The sequence below is a fragment of the Elgaria multicarinata genome, chromosome 4, assembly GCF_023053635.1.
Source record: "Elgaria multicarinata webbii isolate HBS135686 ecotype San Diego chromosome 4, rElgMul1.1.pri, whole genome shotgun sequence".
NCBI lineage: Eukaryota > Metazoa > Chordata > Lepidosauria > Squamata > Anguidae > Elgaria > Elgaria multicarinata.
The window spans coordinates 26,262,271-26,284,977 of NC_086174.1; the positions used below are offsets into that span (position 1 = coordinate 26,262,271).

The 22,707-nt window shown below is 39.7% G+C and overlaps 1 protein-coding gene across 1 annotated transcript in view; it reads right to left on the minus strand.

Moving 5' to 3' along the window:
• Window positions 1–218: 218 nt before the first annotated feature.
• Window positions 219–22,707, minus strand: part of DYNC2LI1 (dynein cytoplasmic 2 light intermediate chain 1) — a 31,263-nt gene continuing 8,774 nt past the window's right edge. Inside the window, exons 4-13 of the mRNA XM_063123990.1 lie at window positions 20,450–20,519; window positions 18,857–18,945; window positions 16,761–16,947; window positions 15,163–15,231; window positions 14,012–14,089; window positions 11,959–12,035; window positions 10,053–10,123; window positions 8,882–8,979; window positions 6,999–7,091; window positions 219–1,031 (exon numbers count right to left, since the gene is read on the minus strand). Coding sequence (XP_062980060.1) covers window positions 969–1,031; window positions 6,999–7,091; window positions 8,882–8,979; window positions 10,053–10,123; window positions 11,959–12,035; window positions 14,012–14,089; window positions 15,163–15,231; window positions 16,761–16,947; window positions 18,857–18,945; window positions 20,450–20,519 — 895 coding nt within the window. The 3' untranslated portion in view covers window positions 219–968. The remainder of the gene's footprint in view (window positions 1,032–6,998; window positions 7,092–8,881; window positions 8,980–10,052; window positions 10,124–11,958; window positions 12,036–14,011; window positions 14,090–15,162; window positions 15,232–16,760; window positions 16,948–18,856; window positions 18,946–20,449; window positions 20,520–22,707) is intronic.

The window sequence follows — 22,707 nt, forward strand, 5'->3', positions numbered from 1 at the left end:
GTTTTTCTGTCCAGATTGTGTTGGGAGGAAATGTAAACTATCATGAAAGAACAAAAAAGAAAGTAAGAAAGAAAAACAGAACGGTGGGTGCCTTGCAATAAAATCTTTATTTTTAAAAGAAGTCAAACTGAGTATTGATTTGTTTTTATTAATTTGCAGTATTTAATGTGTTCGAAATAACAACATGTAAATACATAGATAAACATGACATTTTTAAACAAAAACATCCTCCAAAAAGAATTCGTAATTAAAAACTATAGTCCAACAAGTTTAAAACAGTCTAAATTAAAATACGACTTTTATTATGTTATGCTGGCAAATTATGTGTCTGACCCAACTGCAAAAACATCATACCACAGTTTTATGCAGGCAGCGAAGACTTCATGCAGGGATGGGGCATGTGTGGCCCTCTACATATTGTTGGACTACAACTACAATCATCCCTCACCATTGGTTATGCTAGCTAAGGCAGATAGGAGCGGCTGCACCCACATTCCCCATCTCTTGCTCTAATACATTCTTTACTTTAACATTCATTGCAATATTACTATAGAGAGATGATCTATACACACGTCTTTTTCTGTTACCTCCACTGAAATGTATGGGGTAGTCTGTGAACACAAGAACTTTGTATTATGTGTTGTAACAGAAGTAAAGTTCAAGACTGGAGCACCGACCTGTTGTTTAGATTATCTTTCCTTAGAACTTTCCCAGAAACCACTTATCTGATGTTTAATTATACACTATGCATGCATCTATGTTTCTGCCTCAAATGTTTTTGCAACACCTGAATCTCCTCTTAATGCGTTTGATTCAGGCATCACCCATTGTATTTACCATGAACAACAACGTGAACTATTTATAAATTTTACTTTATACATTTTACAACTGTGCAAAATTTACAGAAAACAACTGTACAAAATACAGCATCAACATAGAAATGTGGTTGAAAGGTAGGTATTTCTCACTCAAGAGTCAAATTCCATTTCTTTCCAAGTTTTAGAGGCATTTCTTTTGTACTGTTCTAATTCCTAAAACAGAAACATACATATTTTAACATTAGCACTCATGATATAAGCAATTACATGTTCCTTTTAATTTGAAAATGTCATGTATCATTCTGCATTACACTGCAAACATTCAAACTGATCCAGTCCCTTCTCTATGCACCCATTAAGGATGAGTATCCATCTTGTGAGTGTAGCTCTCAGCATATGGGAGGGCTGTCAACAGGGGATGAAGTTTGGGGACTGGGGACACCTGTGCATGGAAGAGAGGAAAGGATGCTGCAGAGGGGCTGGAACATTCCTACAGTGTTTGTTTAGCTCACGCTGTTCCTGAACGGACTATACAGATGGATATTTTTCATGAAAAATACTATCGAAGGTTCCTTCTACACAGAGCTGAATTAGTAGCTTCAAATGACGTACTGATTGAAGCAATTATGCCACAGATCGGATACACTTTACAAGAGGAAATTGGAGCTACTCTAATTCCAACTCTCATGAACCTTTCCACGATTTGTCTACCAGCTTAGTCTCTTATCTTGCAGTTTCTAATAAACAGATAGCATCTAAATGTTAAAAAATAAACATGCGTGTTTTTTTAAAAAAATAGGACAGAAAACGGATTTGATATTTAAAGTGCCTCTTTTATATCACTATTTCGATATTTATGTGATCTGTGGTACACTGTCAATATGAAACTTATCCTATATATATATACAAATGTCCAGAATCCACCACACTCAGGAAAACACCCTTAAGCCTACTGAAATCAATGGGATTGTAGCTGACATGTAAAATCAATCAATGTTACAATACAAGTAGTACATAAAATCAATACATATAAAAATGAAAGCCATTAAATATGGCATTTTAGAAATAGCATATGCAAGACAAGCCCAAAAGCCCAGAGGAAAAAGCCTGCATGGAATGTATCAGCCATATCTGAAAATCTTAATTGAGTGTGTTGTAAAAGAAATCCAGACTGCAACACACAGAGAATTAGCCACGATTAAAGCAGCTATCATGTACACCTTTCATAACACTAAACAAACAGCAGCTTTATCTTTTAATTTCATACTGTGAGTGTATGGAATGCCATTCTAATACTGAGATTTACTGCAAAATTGCTGAAGTCCATTATTCTAATTGCACCCATATCTGCTACTTGTAATTTCAAAGTGCAATTACTGAGATGCTACTATGCTAAAGAATTATATTAACTTGCTCTCAAGTGCAGTCCAGAGCTGCAAATTTCTCAAGTCGCCTGTGATACAGTATTGTTTGCAAAGTGGGGCCTCTAAGTGCAAAGGCATATATCTATGAACACCAGATTTCTGGGAACAAATAACAGCGGAAGGCTTTAACACTTGCAGTTATGAGCTCCCAGTCTAGAGATGTTCCTGTGCAGCAGTGAACTCTGATTGCTGCAGCAAACAGAGACCCTTCCCTGTGGAATAGACACTAGAGGTGCTATGGTGGTACCGGTCACTCTTTTGGGGGCGAGTGAAGTGCCTGGATTCAGTCCCTCACATCCAAAGAGTTGAATGGTTTGTCAGAGCTGACACTACTGACCATTCAGGAACAAAGTCCACCGCTATCCAAAATGTTGCAAGTGGGTTTTTCTTCTGCAGAGCACTTTTTGGCAGAAGTGTCCAGGAACCTCCTTCCATGCTTGTTTTGCCCTCGCTGAATTGGGATGCGTATGTTCTTCATGTGAACAGACAGGAGAAAGGGACTGGTCCAGGCAGCCAGGCAAGCAAATGCACATACACGTGCAAATGTTTATGTTTTTACTAGTTAGGATTTCTATTTCTTTCTAGTTTTGGGAAATAGTCAGTGTTTTCACCAAAAACTGAAACGTGTTTTTCCTAACTTGCAGGGAGATGGGGAATGGATACTGTTGTTTTATACTGTTGTTTTTATATTTTTGATGGTTTTAAATTTTGTATACTTTTTAATGTTCACTGTTTTTAACTTTTGTAAACCACCCAGAGAGCTCTAGCTGTGGGATGGTATATAAATTAAATAAATAAATAAATAAATAAATAAATAAATAAATCTGTCCCCATGCCCCCATCCTCATCCTACCCTGGGAAATGTGGACTGCACCGTATGGCACTATAATAATAAAAAGAAAGAATTGAATTCACAACCAGGGGCATTTCCTTAGATTATCTTGCTTTAGAACTCACATCCCTTTTGTAATTTTGCACAACTCTAAGGAACTTCTCAAAGTTCATATTCAGTTGCTTCCTGTACATCTGCTTTTACTAGTTCTTTAACTGATATACTTATTAGTTCATTCACATTATCAGGCATGGCATTATGTTCTTTTAGAACATAAGATTATATTCACTGATGAGAGAGAAAACTGGACTGTAGTTGTGTTTAGAAGCAGCCAGAAATGAATTCTTTCTTTGGGCTTTCCAGGAAACATAGCACCAAGATCAAGTTAAATCCCCCCCCCCACCTTTCAAATAGACAAAATGACAATATTGCAGCTGCAATCTTATATAGCAGTGGTCGGCAACGTGCTGCCCTGCAGATGTTTTCACCTACAACTCTCACCAGCATAGCCAATGTGAGGGATCATGGGAGATGTAGGCCAAAGTATGTAGAGGGCAACACATTGCACACCCCTGTTATACAAAGCTACCTGTGATTAAGTCCTGACTGTTTGCAGCTTCCTCTTTGCTTCTGGTTTACAAAACAATGCAGGAACACCCTACCCCATTCCTGGGTTGTACTCTGTGACATGGAAAGCCGGCACTCTACGTTGTTGAGGGAGAAACAACCTAGAGTTTTAACCCAACAACAAACCATGAGTTAAAACTCTGGGGTTGTTTCTCCTTCAACAATTTAGAGTGCCAGGTTCACATGTCATGGAGCACAAGCCAGGAACAAGGTGGTCCTGGGTTGTTCTGTAATCAGGAAACAAAATGGAAGCAATGAAGGGTAAGGAGGTGGTGCAATTGCTCGCTCCTGAGCAGTCCCAACTGAGTCAACTTGTGTGAAACCAGATTTAAGATGCCTGATACTTGTGTCTAAGCAATATTTTCAGTTCCTGCTGCTAGTCTTATGGGATGATTCTATATCTGGATGCTATTGTACGACACTATTAATACAGCCATCAGTGTTCATGGTACATACATACTCAAGCTTCAGTAGCACTATCGTATTGCCTTCAGGTAACTGGAAAGCTATCATCGGGACATCGTGAGCAAACCGTTAGGCTCAGAGGAAGTCATGAGAAAGAGAAGTACATCCATGAGGGCCTTTGGTATATTCTGGAATGACAATGTCTTTCTATGGACTTGATGACACAGGGCTATATAGCTGTTGCAGATCACTACAAACAGTGCACATAAAGGCTGATGGAGCAATCCATGCCAGGGAGGACTTTCTTTGATGTGCTACTCTTAAAAAGGCTGAGCTAGAAATGGAGAGTGTTGTTACTGTTTGCAGATGTGTGGTCCCGAGGGTCAGCAGCAATATGAGAAGTGTATTAAACTCTATAGATAGTCGTTTTGAGTCCAAAGTGCAACATCAAATGTTCAGGGGAAAATGCACAAAATAAAAAAAACGACAGTGCATGAATACCTTCAAGAAACAGAAATACAAAGCATTGTATTTGACAGTTTACCTTTAACATAAATGCTCCTCTCTATACAAATGCTTTATCTTTAAAAGAATGTATGGAACAAAGGACTACAAAAAGGGAAAAAAGATTAGCTTTCTGAAGCATTTAATACTTATTCTTAAGATAAGGGCCATTTCACTCTCAATTTTCATATAATTACAGGAATTCCTAATGCATTTAAAAACTGAATATAGCCAGGGAATTGTTTTCTTACACATGTATACAGGGTTATCTTACAGCTTTTAAGATCAAATGAAATACAAAAATCCCAAAATGTTTTCATAGAAGGCAGTTCAAATGCTACAATCATCTTATAATAACTGAACTTCAACATAGAAATTTTAGGGAAATAACTGCAGATAATTTTCTTTTGACAGAAACTTGTCTATTACCAAGTTTCTTTCTGCAATAGTACCAGCAACAAAAGTTATAACAACTTCCAATGGCATCAATAACGATAAAGATCTTTATAAAAGAAAAGAGCACTGAAAGTATGAAACATGTGGAAAAAGATTAATTTTCAATATGATTTAATCAACTCTCACCACTTGCCTATTTTAGTTAATAAAAAAGACATCCATAATCATAAGATTAGTATAACTGTAAAGCAAAATGTATATAGCAAGCAAATTAAAATATATCGAATAAAATGTCAGAAGATTGTAATTAATTATACGTCACTAGTAATCTACCAGTAAAAATTTAAACTCAAATTAAGTTTGCATCATGACTTAAAAGTTGAAGTACTTGGGGGGAATCCGCACATCGTTCCCAGTGCACCCCGAAAACGATTGTGTAACTCACCTGTAAAAGAGCGGAGGAAGAAGCGTCCTTGCCGCCGCCGCCGCCACCGGCAAGGACGCTTCTTCCTCGGCTCTTTTACAGGCGAGTTACACGATCGTTTTCGGGGTGCACTGGGGGCGGATGGAAGCGCCCTGAGAACGACGTGCGGATTCCCCCTGGGTGAAGTAACAATTTTATACTGCTGTTAACCTCCTTTACTTTAACATAGTGTACTTTACTATAGAAATTGATTGCTTTATAAAATGGGTCATTACTACTGCTGAAATTACGGAACATTATTTATTTTTAAAATCAAATGTGCTATTTTTGTCTTTTTAAAAATTCCAGTCTTCAAACTTATATATGTGACTATGGTAATTAGTTTTCTGAAAGAGAAATAATGGCATATTTCGCATTCATGTTTCACGTGTTCTTGATATTCATCTACCCTGACTATATTTCCAGTTCTAAGCATTCAGCAAATACAGGAGATCAATAAGCTCCTGAGTGACGTCCATACCTGGTTGGTGAGCTGTGCATGGTCAATTACAATTGTGCAAGTCTGTTATAAAACCAGCTAATGCAATAGAGAAGAAATATCCTGTGCATGGCTTTCATCCATATGATCTTCTCTTGTCGTGGACTTGTTGGAATGCTAAGAAATCAGGTATTTGTCCACAAGAACCCTAACTACTGTATTTATTGGAATGCAAAAAGTTTTGCAATTTAATCTGATCTATTTCTACGGTAACTTTGTACATCAGGTTAGGCCGAGAGAAGGTGATTTGTCCAAGGCAAATGTTATGTTTAAATGGGGATTTGTAGCGAGAAAGGCTCAAAGATACAAGGTTTGGGCAGATCTACTGCAGCTGAGAAAGACTGGTGAGGTTCTCCAGGGGCCTGTCTATACGTGCCCAATGCCCCATTTATTTATTTATTTATTTATTTATTTATTTATTTATTTCATTTCATTTCATTTCATTTCATTTCATTTCATTTTTATATCGCCCTCTGGGCAGTTCACAAAAATTGAACCCCATGGTGGCTGCGAATCTGCACTGTGTCAGCCAGTGTGGTTTAGTAGCTAAGGTGTTGGACTGTGAGTTGGGAGATCCGGGTTCTAGTCCCCACTCAGCCATGGAAACCCACAGGGTAACTTTGGGCCAGTCACATACTCGCAGCCCTACCTATCTCACAGGGTTGTTGTGAGGATAACATGGAGAGGAGAAGGATTACGTATGCCGCCTTGGGTTCCATATAAATGGCTTACACTGACTTTTTCCTCCAGAGCGAGGCAAGTGTCGCATATCCACCATCTAGTCTCACTCCGGAATCATGGGCAGATGGCACCCCAATTGGTTGCTGGTTGCCCAGGCAGAGGATGGAGTCAGGCCTGGTGCGGGAAACCCTATCCTTTCACTGTGGTGTAGGGATTAGCCATTGCTGCCACACAGCAGCGAAAGCATGGGGTTTGAGCTCATTGCAGCAGCAACCTGCCGCCATGTAGAAAGCCCCCCTGGTTTTAATACAGCAAGATAAATACTGACAGCACCAGCACGGTGACCTACCTGGTTCTTCTGACCTCGCATGGCATCAACTTCATATTCTGCATATTGTGGATCTTGAGCCGGGTCCCTGACTTCTTTAAAAACACCGATATTCTAAAATCAGGGCAGGTAAAATGCAATCTCATTCTTTTTCTAAATTAGGCCTGTTTTGAAATATTTCGAGAACATGAGTGGAGAACTTTTTCAGCCAAAGACCAAATTCCGTCAAGGCCAACATTCTGGGGACTGCATGCCAATGGTGGGCAGTGCTGAAGCGAAGTGGGCATGCCCACCCACATTCCCTCAAATAGACAAACACATCCACACACACCTGTTCAAGCATATCCATCTATACACATCCACACACATTACAACACACTTCACTTCCATCACACAGCAATCAATTAAGTTTTTTTTTAAAAAGCCTCCCACTGGAGTCAATGGTACACTTTTTTCAAGCCCAATTGCCAGGTATGAATGCACACTTCATGGAAAGGACAGCCTGTGGGATGTGGTTAACCTTTTCCTTCCCAGCTGCCTTCTCCACTGAAATCACAACAGGATGCTTGAGGAGAAACATAACGCTACATTTCTCCTCAAGCATTTCGCTTTTCTCCTGTGCTGTGTGCTGAGGATGGGGCTTCCCTTTCATAGTACAGGGCATGGAGAGGCAGTGGGCTCCCCAGCTCGCTCGCTTGGGCAGGTGGGACAGAGGAAGACAGAGTGTGGCTGGGAAGGAGAGGCTCCAGTTCCCTACCTATGCCCTAGAGTTTTCATGTCTTCCTTACATAAGTTAGAGGCATCAACCTGTGTCGGTCACAGAGGGTGGTTCATGCAGTTCTCTCCACCCTACTTGTCATGAGGGACTACTGGTGGGACTATAATCCGCCTGGAACTTCATGGATATGAACATAAGTAAAGCCACGCTGGATCAGACCAAAGCCGTATCTAATTCAGCATTGTTTCCACAGTGGCAAACTAGACACCAATGGGAAGCCCACAGCCATGACGTGAATGCAATAGCACCTTCCTCCTCAGGTTCCCCAGCAACTGGTATTCAGAAGTAGTGTCAAATCTAGGAAATGTTGTCTCCATCTGTACAGCACCATGTACATTGATGGTGCTATATAAATAATAATAATAATAATAATAATAATAATAATAATAATAACAACAACAACAACAACAACAACAACAACAACAATAACATGGGAGATGAATGCGGCTCAAAAAAGGGTGAAACCTCTGCATGAAGAAATTATTTCCTATAACTAACACTTAAATATGATGCAGGCCAGGTTGTGAGCTCTCTGGCAGGCTCACACATGCCTATATATTGGTGGTGTGGGGCAACTGCCAATATGAACCAGCCTAGAGTCCTGTCAGTTCACAAAGTTTCTATCAGCTTGGATTCAATTTACCATGACAAAAATAAACCTAAAAAGGTTTTGTAAACTGGCTTCTTCTTCTGTCTTATATTTCTCTATGACGCAACGGCCCAATTCAGGTATAACTGCCTGCGTCATAAATCAAAGTGAGCATTGTGCCCACGCACTCTCCTCTCGTGCCACAACTGAAAACTTCTGGGGTTTGTTAAAACACAGTTTCCTGTCACACCTGAACCAGGTAACTGCAGTTTAAATCTTGGACTACAAACCCGTATATGAAAACAGCTGTGTAAGCTGTACATATGATTACAGATAGCAGCTTAAAGTTGCAGTCCTAAGCATATCTGGAAGCCCCTGCTAAAATTACTACGACTAACCTGACATCCCACTGAAGTCTCACTGTTGTAACAAGACTCCAGAATATTTAATTGGACAGCCCATAGTATTAACAAATACCATGAAAGAATTGCTATTGATAAAAATGAGATTTTAAAATGAATAAAAATGTATGCCTACCTTTGGTGGAAATGCTTTCTCAAATACCTTTTTCCACAGATCCATAGGTGTCTGTGCATGCAACTTTCCAATATCACTATCAGCAGCAGGAGGGGGGCCTAATAATGATAAGAACTGTAATCATTTTCAAACCATGTTTTAGAAGAAAAGTTATTTGGCTCAATTTATTCTTCTCAATAATTTAACAAAAGTTTTTATTTTTAAAAAAGTATTAAATGTCCTGTGTGGAGATAGGGCACTGTAGGTTTAGTGCCTGTTGTAGGTTTAGTGTTCATACTTAGGAATCCATTTCTTCCATATTATAGTTCTGCACAATTAACAGGGAAGAAATGCACAGGCACTAAACCCACAACACTGAAGCTGTTACACTAAGACTGGGTCCAGACAACACAATAACCCATGGTGGTTTAAATAGTCGACAGTTGGTTATTTAACCCACCATGGGTTATTGTGTTGTGTGGAGGGAGTTTTTTAACCAACAGTTGGTTATTTGGCCAAAATAATAACCAACGCTGTGCAGTTGGCTATTTGAACCACCACTGGTTATTGTGTTGTGGTACCATTGGTTATTTCTTTGGCCACCGTTGGTTATTTCATCAGCCACAGAGTGCAAGGCAAGAGTGGTCAAAGAGGTGGCTGCTGCTCTAGTCCAGCTGACAGGATAGATTTTCGGCAGAAATGGCTGATGGGATAGTAGTGGGAGGACTGACGTGGGAGAGAGGGCAGGGGATGAGTGAGTCAACTCAGCATGGACTAATAGTTAACTCAATGCTGATCCTAATCCACACCACAGTTGATTCTTATCATGCTGTGTGGGGAAAAACCCCTAGATAAACAATTGTTGAGTTGATTATTACCCAACTGTTGACTATTGTGTTGTCTGAACACAGCCTAAGGCTTAAATCACACACTTAACTGGAAGTAATTTCCAATGAACTCATTGGGGGTTATGTCTGACTGGACATGCATAGAACTGCACTATACTTCAGATGCTATTAATGAAAACAGTTGAACCTTCTGAAATCTTTCTGGTCAATTTGCTTCAATAATATCACACTCAAATAAGCGTTGAAGACGTTTGAGAACCAGTGTTCGTTTTTGTCCATTTCAGCCCTGCATTCTACAAATCCAAGAAGTTATATGTGCAATACTGGATAAGAAAATCACCAACCTATTTGACTAAGAGAGTCCATTCCTGCTGGGATAAAGAGTGGTTTATTCTGATCCACTGACATGGATTTGCTTTAAAAATATGAACGGAACAAAATGAAGCGAGGATTAGTTACATTGACCAAAAGCATGATCTAGCAAAAGTAAGTTACAACTATACCACACTAAAATTAATGAAACTAGTGAACAATAATGCTGATGGAGGTTTTGGCAGTCCTAACTTTTACTGGATTGTCCCCCAAGGGTCTATTTTTTATTTGTGTCTCAGGAGCAGTCTTCCTGACAAATGTGTTGATAGTTTCTGTCTATCTGGAAGAAGGTATGACTTAGATTCCATTTGTCGCTAACCATGCCTATGAAGCAACGTTAACACTTCAGCCAGGGCCCTTTCTAACCCCTGTCATCCAAGATCCTTTACCTGGGGATGCTAAGGATTGAACTAGGTGAGTTGGGTGCAAAACATTTATTTATTTATTAAAACATTTGCATCCCGCCCAATTATCACTGGGATCTCAGGGTGGCATATGGATAAAATCAGAACAATACAAACAGAAATAATTTACATAGCTAAAAATGTATTAAATCATTAACAAATTAAAACCGGTAGACATTTTTAAAAAGCAATAAAACAATTAAAACTATGTGTAACCATGGAGAATTTAGCTCTCAAAGGCTTTGATAAAAATCACTTGGCACCAAAATGAAGCCAGCAACAGTCGGACCTCCGAGGGGAATGTACTCTACAAGGAGGGTGCCACAACAGAGAAAGCCCTCTCCCACATCCCACCATAACATATGTCTCGCGTTGGTGGGATGCAGAGGGCTTCTCCAGCGGATCTCAAGTCTCAGGTAGGCATATATAGGGAGAAGCACTCTCTCAAGTACCAAGGTCCCAAGCCGTTTAGGGCTTTGAATGTCATTGCCAAAACCTTGAATTCCGACTGGAATTGTGTATTCTTTTAAGACTGGTGTTATATGGTCTTTATAGGATGGTCTGGTAAGCAGTCTAGTTGCTGCATTTTGCACCAGCTGCAACTTCCAAGTTGTCTTCAAGGGCAGCCCCACATGCATTGCAATAATCTAATTGGGAAGTTACTAGCACAAGGACTACTGTGGCTAGGTTGTCCCTGTCCAGGAAAGGCTGTAGCTGGCGGATCAGCTGAAGGCAACCCCAAGTACTCCGGGCCATGGAGTCCACCTGGGCCTCCAGTGACAAGGATGGATCTAAGAGTACTCCCAAGCTATGCACCTGCTCCTTCAGAGGGAGTGCAACGCCATCCAGAACAGGTCGCTTACCCAATTCCTGGACTTGGGAACCACCAATCCACAGAGCTTCCGACTCATCAGATTCAGCTTCAGTTTATTACCCCTCATCCAGCCTATTGCTGCCTCCAGGCACTGGTCCAGCACCTTCACCACCCCAGCTGACTCACCACCCCAGCTGACTCTGACAACAGGGTGAAATAGAGCTGAGTATCATCAACATACTGATGGCACTCAACTCCATGTGTTCTCCCACTGATCCCCATTTTCACAATTGTAAAGACTTTTTCAGGGTTTAAACACTCAAACCAAGAAAAACAGCCCTGGACTTCCTCAATATGGTGCCTATAACACCTGACATTTCATTCCACAACACCCAGAATTCTTGACCATTGGCCATTGCTGGCTGGGGCTGATGGGAGCTGAAGTCCAAAATATCTGGAGGGCCTCAGGTTGGGAAGGCTCTCCTAGACAAACAAACCTCTTCTTAAAAGCTCTTCTGCACTCAGAACCTTAATTGTTTCATCAGCCTTAATGTAGCTAGCTGAGATTCAAGAATAAGAATATCTTATTGGACAGAAAACCTGACAGACTTATTAAAAATCTGGGAGATGTTGCCAGTAATAGGAAATTATTAAGCTTACTTTCTATCAAATCCAAAGGCCAAGTGGTTGATAAGAGCACGTGTTTTCAACAGCAGAGCTTCAGATTTGCTAGTGAACTGAAAACAAAACATAAAGCTTGTGTTATGCTCTTTACAGGAGACATGGGCCTTAGCTAGACCTAAGGTTTATCCCGGGATCGTCCCGGGGTCATCCCTGTTCATGTAAATGACACACAGGGGATCCCGGGAGCAGGCAGGGACGACCCCGGGATAAACCTTAGGTCTAGCTAAGGCCCTGGTAAAATGCCCTCCCCAACCCATTCAAAAGTCATCATTGGACTGTTAAGACTAAAAGTACAACAGTTCCTGTGTCCTCATTCAAGCGTCCAGCATAATATCTATTTTAACTTTCCCATTTGAAGAGTTCAGGTTCTTTTTTCTAGTTTGGTCCTTAACTACAGATTACAAGGAATTACACGTAAGAAAACCCCCAATGGCCAATGTTTTTGCTGAAAAGCAGTGTCCAGAAGGGAAATGTTTAAATGGAGAAATGGCAAAGTTGGAGACACTTAACAATGACTCTTTCCACTGTTTTTCCTCTGCAACTTCCTCTCACACACCTGGCTGCCTTTCTCCCTTTTCCTTTCCTTTTGAGTGATAGAAGAGATTAGAAATTTTTAATTCCAGTTTGCAGAAAACCACTGTTTTCCATTTGGTCTAAATGTGTCAATTTATGCTTTGTGAAAACTGTAGTTTGCCCTGAAACCAGGATTCCAAATCAGGATCAATCCATTCTTTGTTCTAAGGAAGAGAAGCAGCAAACCTCTGTCTCTGCAGTCCCTCACCCTTTCTTTATGCATGAGTGGAGGAGATAAGAAACTCCCATTTGTAATCTGTGGCATCTGAACTGAGCTTTTGTCAACTTATGTGCTGGCAGTCAACATGTGTTGAAAGCTGTATTTACTACATCAAGTGTTCTATGTATTCCTTCGATGAGCTAAAGTGTCAGCTCTTTCACAATGAAAATGAAATTCAAATAAAATATTCACTGTGCAAAATTGTGGACTTTAATATGCCGAAAGTAATGTGAGAATCATAAATCAATTCAAATCCATCACTTCCAAGTTGCATATTCACTGACCTACAGCTACCCTAATCTAAATTTTTTTTTTAGAAAAATAAAATGATAAGAAAGTTACAGATTTGGAAATCAGTTACAGCCTTCCTCAACCTGGGGCGCTCCAGATGTGTTGGACTACAACTCCCAGCATTCTGGGAGATGCAGTCCAACACATCTGGAGTGCCCCAGGTTGAGGAAGGCTGAGTTAAAAGGTAAACTAACTGGCCTCAAAGAAGTAATATTTACTGGGTTTAAAACAAACATCTAAGGAACTGAGCCAAACTTTGAATAATTTACCTAATGCTGCAAAGGCTTCCATCATTGAGTTTGCACAATGTATACAGAATGGGGAAAACAAGGATTTTACTATATTCGAAGGAAAGATTAAGCTTTTAAACTACATAAAAATATTCTGAAACAAGAACAGATGTAGCCATAATGTAATGAAAATGAAGTCTTGCCGTCTTTTCACCCTCTCCAAAGCCATCTGAAGTTGCTTTTTTGCAACTTTGAAAATAGGCGTTGCAGTACTTTCTGCAGCTGTTGCAAGAGGAAGTGGGGAGAGGTCGGATCTCAGAGTCCTCCCCACAAGGTCATAGGAGTGTCTACAGCCTCGGGACGTGGAGTCTGAAATATCCAACGGTCCCTCGGACACTCTCCCAGGACCACAGCATTGCTCTCTTAGTTGTGTTTTTTTCCTAAACAAAGTTCCTCACCACTCAAAGTGTGATATCCTTTTTTAGTTGGGGCAAACAGAATGGTACACAATATTCTAAATGTGGTCACACCATTGATATAGAAAAATGTATTCTGACAATAAATGTTTTACTTTCAGACCCTTTCCTAATATTCCCTCCTGTGGAATTTGTCTTTTTCATTACTGCTGCACAATGAATCAATGTTTTCAGTGAAACCGAGGGGTCTTAAAAAGGCTTAACTTTGTCTGGGTTGGAACAATGAAATATATACATACCACTAAAGATGCTCCATAATAATGAGAAACAAATCGAAGTGTCTTACATATTATTTTTTTCGTCTCAGAGTCAAATTCCTAAAACAAATCAAAACAAAAATAGAGAAGAAAAAGAAAAGAATTTTTAATTCATATTTGTGCAGGGTTTTGTTTTACAATGTAACAGGACAATGTAATATCACATAATCACAAACTAATTAATATATAACAGTTCAAAGTGGTCCAAATACTCTTTACACTTCAGGATCATTTTTTTCTAAAACCACATTCTTATTTATCGTTTCTCCAAAAGATCGTAAGAGGCTTCAGGATTGTTACAAAATTATCCAAACATTTATCAAGAGATGGATTTTTTGTTACTTTCAATAATGACATGTTTCAGAATGCTTTTTTCTATATTCGTTATTTTCATAGATTTGAAATGTACGTGGATATGAAAACGACTGATTTTAAATAACTGCTTAAAATATGTTATTTCTTGAAATAAATAATAGAATAAAATAATCCAAATAAAAATACCAGTATGGAGGAGAACCAGGTAAGCCACCTTGCGTTCCTTACAAGAGAAAGTATGATCCAATTCTTGGGAGAGGAACTATACTTAGGCCATGGCTAGACCAGGCCTACATCCTGGGATCATCCCTGTACATCCAAATGACACACAGGGGATACTGTGTGCAGGCAGGGAAGACCCCTCCATTTGCCTGGGATAATCCTTAGGTCTAGCTAAGGCCTTAGACTCACATTTTTTACACCAATTAATGGGTAACTGCTGATGGTGTATGTACATCTGCTGGGGAAGCAGGAATATGATCATGATTGAAGCACTTAGTCTGCAATCCTATCCACATTAACCTGGAAGTAAATCCTGTTGACCTCAACCAGGCTTACTTCTGGGTAGATATGTATAGGATTGCACTGTAAAATAATAAATACTGTCAGAAATTTCACTGTTACATATTCAGACTGTCCATCTTCAAAAGGTAACTGTACAACATAACACAAGTTAGCATCAATTAGCTAAAAGAAAGAATGGAATCTAAAGGTCAATATAAAAAACAAGGCAAATATATAATGACAATGTTTAAAAGTCAGTATCCTAGGCTGTCACAATACAAAGGGAAACGACTTAACAAGCATGTATTACTTACATGAAACATGTCATATTTACTTCCAATTATAACTAGTGGAATTGGGAATGGGTCAATCAGCTCACGATCCTGTTAAGAAATTGGCAATATTTATATCATTTTTTGCCAACCACAAATTTATCCTGTTCAAATGGTAGACAATATGCTAAGGAGGGTTAATGCTTCAATATATTACACATAAGCTTCATTTTCATATAACAGTTTGGAATAAGTGGAATTCAAGACTGTATAGCAATTGATCCATTATGGGCAAATCTGGTTGACAAGTAACTCACCAATGTCATAAACGGGAAGAATTCACATTCTCCCCAATTCAACCCAGCCCATGAAGACACCCTACTTTCACTTGGACAGGCATACCAGGAGCTCGTTATGACCAGAGGTTAGAGGAGATACATTGGGTATACCAATAGCTTTCCCTTACAGAAAGAGGCAAGGCTAAGGAGTGAGTCCCTGCAGTTTGAGCTTCTTATACATGCTTGAGTTAAGACAGACAGACATACAAAGGCATCTAGGATTAGGTTCACCAGAGGTGGGAAGGAAGCTTCTCTCTTACCCTGCCCTAAACAAACCCAACTGATGTTACTGCAATGAATGTTAACAGCAGGTTCTGTGTCTATCGAAGCAGTAATGGAAGAAATTGAGCAGGCTCCAGTGGAAGGAGGGATTTATTTCTGGCCAAGCCAAGACACTTTCACCTTTTCATATGCACACATAACTTTTGTAATAGGCAAAGGGTGTGTGTGTGTGTTGGGGGCTCCTCAAAACCAGGATTGTAAGCAAGTTGGCATCAAGGAAATAGGTGAAACGACGCAGGAAGATATGCTTGTCAAATGTTGAGGGATGTGGCCTACAGAGAGTACGCTCTTTTCTACATTATAATTTTTCTCTCATATTAACAGTTACTTTATAGTATTATTTTATATCCTTGGCTTGTGACTATAGAATATATTATATATGTTGTTTAGACACTGCATATGCACAACATTTGTACAAGATGAATGCATGATGCCAGGCGCCTTTTCAATTGCATCTTTGGCAATCTATTTTACTTTCTTCAAGGGAGCACATTAGCAATTGAATTTCAAGGGCTGATATTAACATCCCTGAAATTTTATAATTTAATTAGTTGTCACGTTATCAAAAGGCACTGCGTTTGTGATAGACACTTGAATAAATGCAAAGTATAGAGTCGTGCTGAAGGCTGTTGTAACTACACCCTTTCCTTAAATCTGCAGCTTCATTGAGTGGATTTGCCGTATAACTTCTGTATGTTCTAGTTTTCACTTTCATTTCAAAAGGAGATTATAAAATCAATATCAAACTGGTTCTGTAAAACTGTTTCTTTTGATTGTTGTAACATGCCATAACAATCGCATTAGATGTCTAACAAGAATATATAAGAAACCTTCTTTCCTTGTTTCTGCTCCTACTGAATTTTCATTAAATTGCTATAATTTTCCACTGAACAAGTTCTTTTACATCAAATGGATTTTCAGTCATGCATAAAAATCTAAAGGTATTGTTTATGATTTTCAAAATGGTTATCTTTAACTGTATATGAGTCTGTGACATCTGGAGAAAATACCAGTTCTTACTGGATGATCTTTTGGCAAATTGTTCCACATTTTCTGTTTAATTTCAGTAGTTGCTTTAGGATTGGTTTGTCCCAGTTTTGTTATAACTCTTTCTACATGCTTCCTAGTGACTTGCAGAAGACTGTCTATGGTTGTCCAAATTTCATTTGGTTTTGAAAGATCCAAAACAAGAACGACAGCAAATGTCCTATAAAAAGAACAGAAAGATGAAAAGAAATCTTAATTGTTTAAAGGCACATAAGATATTCTATACACATTATGTATCTCATACAATAGCAATGACAGAGCAAAACAACTCCCCCACCCCAAATAGCCAAGCAAAACAAAATATTACTTTAATATAGAAGCAATAGATTCCTGTCCTTAAAATGACTTAAAGGCTACTGAATTTTATTGCCATACTATCTTATTAGCTGGATATATAAATCTGGTTATCGTGGGTTTGGCAAATGGAGGTATGAATCTAATCAGTAACATGGATAAACAACCTACGGTTTGTAAACCAGCTAGGATCATAAAATATTGATTCTGGCTTGTTTTAACAAAGCATCATTTAAATTAACTAGAGTTTCTCCCACTTCGATTGTAATAATAAGTTCTGGTTAGTTTAAAACAGGAGCAGATGGTTCTGATCTCCATCTCATAGCCATAACAGAGAATGGGGAGGGGGGGGGGATCGTACAAGACTGAGGCTTGCTTTTGTCTGTTCACATAGTGCCAAATGATAGATTAGTGCATAGGTGGGCCCATCCGCAGCCTTCCCTGCCGCTTTTGGGAAAACACCACACTTTTGCTTCTGTGGGGTGGCAGTGGGTAATCCCAATGCAGGAGGCAGTGCAGTTTTCCGGAAGCCATTCAGCTCACTGGGCTTGCCCACTGCCTTGGCTTCCAGCAACCAATCAGGGGACACCATCTGCCTGGGAACACCTCCGCCTCAACGCCAGAGCAAGGTCAGAAGGCAGAAGCGCTGTGGTCATCTCACTCCAGCATAAAAAGTTGGGGTAAGTGCCTGACTTTTTTAATACGCAGTTTCATGGGAAAGCCCCACGTTGGCTGTGAGGGGGCTGCTGCATAATATAACCGATGCAGCGCCACCATGCAGCCACCGTGGGGCTTTTAGAATGTATAAACAGCCCCCAGTAATTTGTATGAAATAGGACAATATTTGAGGTGCCACTTTTATTTATGAGGAACAAACCAGTTTGAATCAGTCCCTTAGAGTTTTCACACTAGAGGAAATGGGAGCCCTACTTGCACGAAACTTTGCAATGCTGCCCAACCTTTTGGACTAAATATTTTAGTCCAAAAGGTTCAGTCCATACGAATATCCCAAAGGCAATTTCCATTTTTGTTGATTAGAAGCCCTAAAAAATAGATACCTACTCTACTCTTTCACATGAAAATCATTTTAACTTCTTCCCAAAATTATTCATACTCAAATTAATTTAACATTTCCCTCAAGTTGTAAGCACGCTGAGTACATAGGGCCAGGGTACAGTCCTTTCCGAAGCAGCCATTGTAATTACAAAATGTTCAGTGGAGAAAAGAGGAAAGGTATCTGGACTACAATTTACATAATCCCTGACCACGTGGAAGGTCACAGGTTCCCCACCCATGGATTGATGGCTGCAGCATTTTTGTTAAACCATGTTGCTTTCAGAGGCAAGTATTTTTCTTTATATAAGCCTTATTCAACCCACATTTTCTTCTATGGATGTAAGGGGTCTAAATTTTAATAAGCAATTAGCAGTGCAGTCCTACACATATCTATTCAGAAGAAAGTGGCTTTATATTATCGACTTTATAGACTGCAGCCTCAATAATGTACAGTGGAACTTAAAAACTGGGTCAGGTTAAGGTAGGATGGATTATTGTTTGCCAGTGGCACCTGCATTGACTACTCAATGCCAGATTCCACCTGTGTAGGAAAAAATAATCTGCAGGCCACAACTTTCATAGAGTTGAATGCAAATGACTGTCTCTGAGAAAAACTGACAAATATTTCAAAACTAGTAAGTTTACGTTTAAAGACCTTCCTCATAAAGGCAATGAAAAAGGAGAATAATGTTGAAATTACCAAGTTTTTCATTTGTTACCTTATATTAGCTGTAGTTATTGGTATGGGAATCAGGTCCAACAGTGAAGTTCCACCACCTAGTTCCCAAAAATTAGCAATGTCTTTAGGCTGAAAAAAAGTTTCTGCACATTAGTGATACAAAATTTTGATGCACCATCAACATTTTCAGTACACATATAGACATGTTGCCAGTATGATTTATTGGGTCAGAAGCTAGATAACAACTCATCAGAGAAGGTTGGCAGTCATATGAGTGATTACAAACATGCCAGCGGTGGGCTTTGTTGACTAGAAATTGGATTTTCACGTGAAGCTTCAGGCAGTGTTCTAAGAACTACTTCACTGTTTATGTGGAAATACAGGTACACCAGATAAAATATGAATGGGAGACACAAGTCCCTAAACACTGACCTGGCTAAAAAACAGTGGGTTGTTGTGCATGAGCAGGTGTGCTGTCTGCAGCACACCTGCCTCTTCCACTTCGTAGGTTATGGAGCATGACATGTGAACCCATACCTCTGGGTTGTTTAGTGGCTAAACAATCCAGCGGATAACCCAAGGTTTGTTGTAGGGTTAACAGCTGTGTTGTTTAGCCCCCAAACAACCCTGCGGTCTGTGTTCTTATGTCACACTCAACAACGTACAAAGAAGCCAGTCATGGCTTGTATATGTAAAGTGGGAGAGATGTGCGTGATGCAGGCAATGTGTTCACTTGTGCATGACAACCCAATCAGTTTTTCAAGCGATGGGTTATTGTTAATAGAAAGTGGTAGGAACATAACAGGAAGCTACTACTGGTCAGAGGTCTCTGATATGTTTGTCTCTACATGCAACTACTGCCCACTCCCCTTCAAATTTCCACACCAAAGAAGGGAGTGTGGGTCTTTTTACCACCTATGATTGCCAGGCCTCTCGTTGGAACCTATGTAAGAGTAGAGAAGCATGCAACTGGAACTGGAACATCAGGAGGTAGAGAGAATGGAATTAACATTAATTCCTCCCATCCTAATGCCTTCTTCAGCTTGTAACCAGTGTCAGGATCAGATGAAGAGAGACAAAGCCAATCCATCAGTCAACTAGCCCAGCAAGAAGATCTGACTTCCCAGTGAGAAGAACAACAGGCTACAGTATTTAGAGGCTTGCAGCTGCTTCCTAAGGGTGTGTGGCTGATTTTATCAAGCTGACATAAGAGGTAAAGGGGGTTGGCTTTCCTTGGGGGACCATACTGAAATTGAGACTGCCTCAATCCCACCAACTTTTGTGCCAAAAGGAAGGATTAGAGGAGTCAATTCTGCTGCCCTCCTGGTGTGAGGAGGACCTGGAGGCTGGTGGATAGAATGCCCCATGTGAGAGGTCAAGGGGTTAGACAGCATCATTGAGAGTTGGGCTAAAAGCCATTGTATGTAAATTGGGTGGGACTCTCTTCAGGAATAAATCTGTCTCAGCTAGTGAAGAGAAAATATATTTGGGAAGGGGACCCTACTGATTAGTGCTGTGATGTATCTCGCAACACAAGACACAACCTCTCCGTCACTCTGCACCATGTTTTGATTCTAAAAGCACTAATGATCCACAAGGGACAGATCATACTTTAGCTTGTCAACATACTTACTGTATTGTGCCCCTTTGCTCTTCTTCCAAAAGTATACTCCAAAGCCAATGTTGGTTTCGGAATTTCATCCCTAAAAAATTCAGACACCCCCACACACCAATCCGTCAAATTCTATTGAAATTATTTGGAATAAAATTTCTTTTGCACTTTTATCAACACAATGTATTCACACACAAAACATTCACACTCAGAAAAGAGGGGAAAACTAGACAATAAAGGCTGTTCCTAATGAAAGTTTATTGGACTGAGTTTGCATGAAATGGCAAAATTGTAAAGAAGTGAAACCTCCTGAACTTAATGGGTTACACCTTTCTTACTTTCCTATCACCATCAGAAGCACATTTGGCAGTAGTTCAAGAAGGCCTTTTTAGTGGCTGTTCCCAAGTTCTCGAACTCCCTGTCAAGGGAGGCAAGGCTAGCTCTATTGTTAATGTCCTTCTATTGGCAGGAAAAGATATTATTATTCAGGCAGGTTTTGCCTGATGTTTTGTTTGCTGAACTGAGTTTTTTCAACTGGTGGGTGCTGTTTATTTTTTATTTATTTTTAACTGATGTGTTTCAATGTGTTATATTTTAATTAAGTAGCATTTCGCTACCTTGAGCACTTTCTTTAGTGGAAAGGTGGACCATAAATAACATTAATTAATAAAATAGTAAGAATAAAGATCTCAGCAAGATAAAAGGGTAAACCACTTATGGTTATGGGAAGTTAACCTTTTTATATATGGGTATTCAAAGGGTGGGAAATCTGAAAAAAGAATAATAACCAAGGCACAATCCTATCCACACACGACAGCCTCCGAACTTGGAGGATGATGGGCAGCCTTTGCCGGGCGTGATGAGCATGGAGGCAATCACTGCCTCCGCCCTCCTCTCGCCCTGCATTTTCTCTAGATGGGCAATTTCCCCTGTGTAGCTGAAGTTCTGCAGAGCAGGAGGGAAGGAGGCTGGGGCAACTGGAGGATTCTTTGTAAGCCAGCTGTCCTAGTTTCCTCCTCTGCCCTAACTGAACTGCCCCCCTTTCCCATCTCTCCAAGCTTGCTTTTGCGACTTCATAGAAGCTGCCACTGTGGTTCTCTCTGTGCTGGCTGTGAGGGGGAAGGGCTGGGGAGCTCAAACTCCTGGGTCCGAGTGCTGTCTCCAGGCTCAGATCTAGGAATCTGAAGTATCCTATGGCCCCCACCCCAACTCTGTCTAGGGGCCATAGGATGCTCTCCCCAAGTATTAAATGCAGAGAAGAATGGGAAATTATTTACTTGCATATAATAAGAACAGACTCTGGAAATTAAACCAATTTCTGGAGGTTTTTTTTTTTTAATGCCTACATATTTACGAAGACCAGGTGGTGGGCTTTTATTATTTAGGCATTTATCTGCTTTTTTAGCTAGTTTTACAAATGCTGCAATTCTACACTCATTTACCTGGGAGAAATTCTCAGTGAACTCAATGGGGCTAGTTCTGGGTAGGCAAGTACAGGATGCAGGGCACTTACCAACATTTTACATTTTTAAAAAAGCACATACAAATTTACTAACATAGAAAGCAGCCTCCTCCAACCAGGTGCCTTATGGCAGCCACGCTGGCTGTTTGAGTTGGAAATTATAGTCCAACAAGCCTGGAAGGTAACAGGAAGGGGAAGACTGATATAAAGTCTCATGATAAACTACCACTCACTACATTACCTCCATCACTGATATATTGCAATAACGGTTATCAGATACCAAAAGTTTTTAAGAAAAGGAAGCTCATAATTTAGCCACTATGAATGCCTCTCTGTATGGAGGTTGTTTATCATACCAATTCCTCCTCTGAAATCTGACATCCACAGCAGATTATTTTCATTCCTATTACTACATCTAAAGCAGCCTCTGACCTTTCACACCTCATAGATCTCCTTTTCTCCGTACCTCTTGTAAATACAGTATGGAGAAAAGGATTACTTGTGAAGCAAGAAAAGTTAGAGGCTGCCTTATGATGTAACGATGAGAACGATAAAAAAATTTCCACCTTCATTTATTTATTTCAAAAAAGTTCCTTAGCGCTTTTCATGGTGTTTTTTTTAAAAAAAAATATCCCAAAGCAGTTTAGAATAAAAAAAATCATAATAAAATACAATAAATCAATCATTAAAACAATAAAACTATGATAAAAACAATAAAACCTCAATTAAATAACTAGAGGGTGGCTTTACAATACAAGCAGTCAGGGAAATGCTTGGGCAAACAAGTGTGTCTTCAGTTGTAAGTGGAAACACTCCA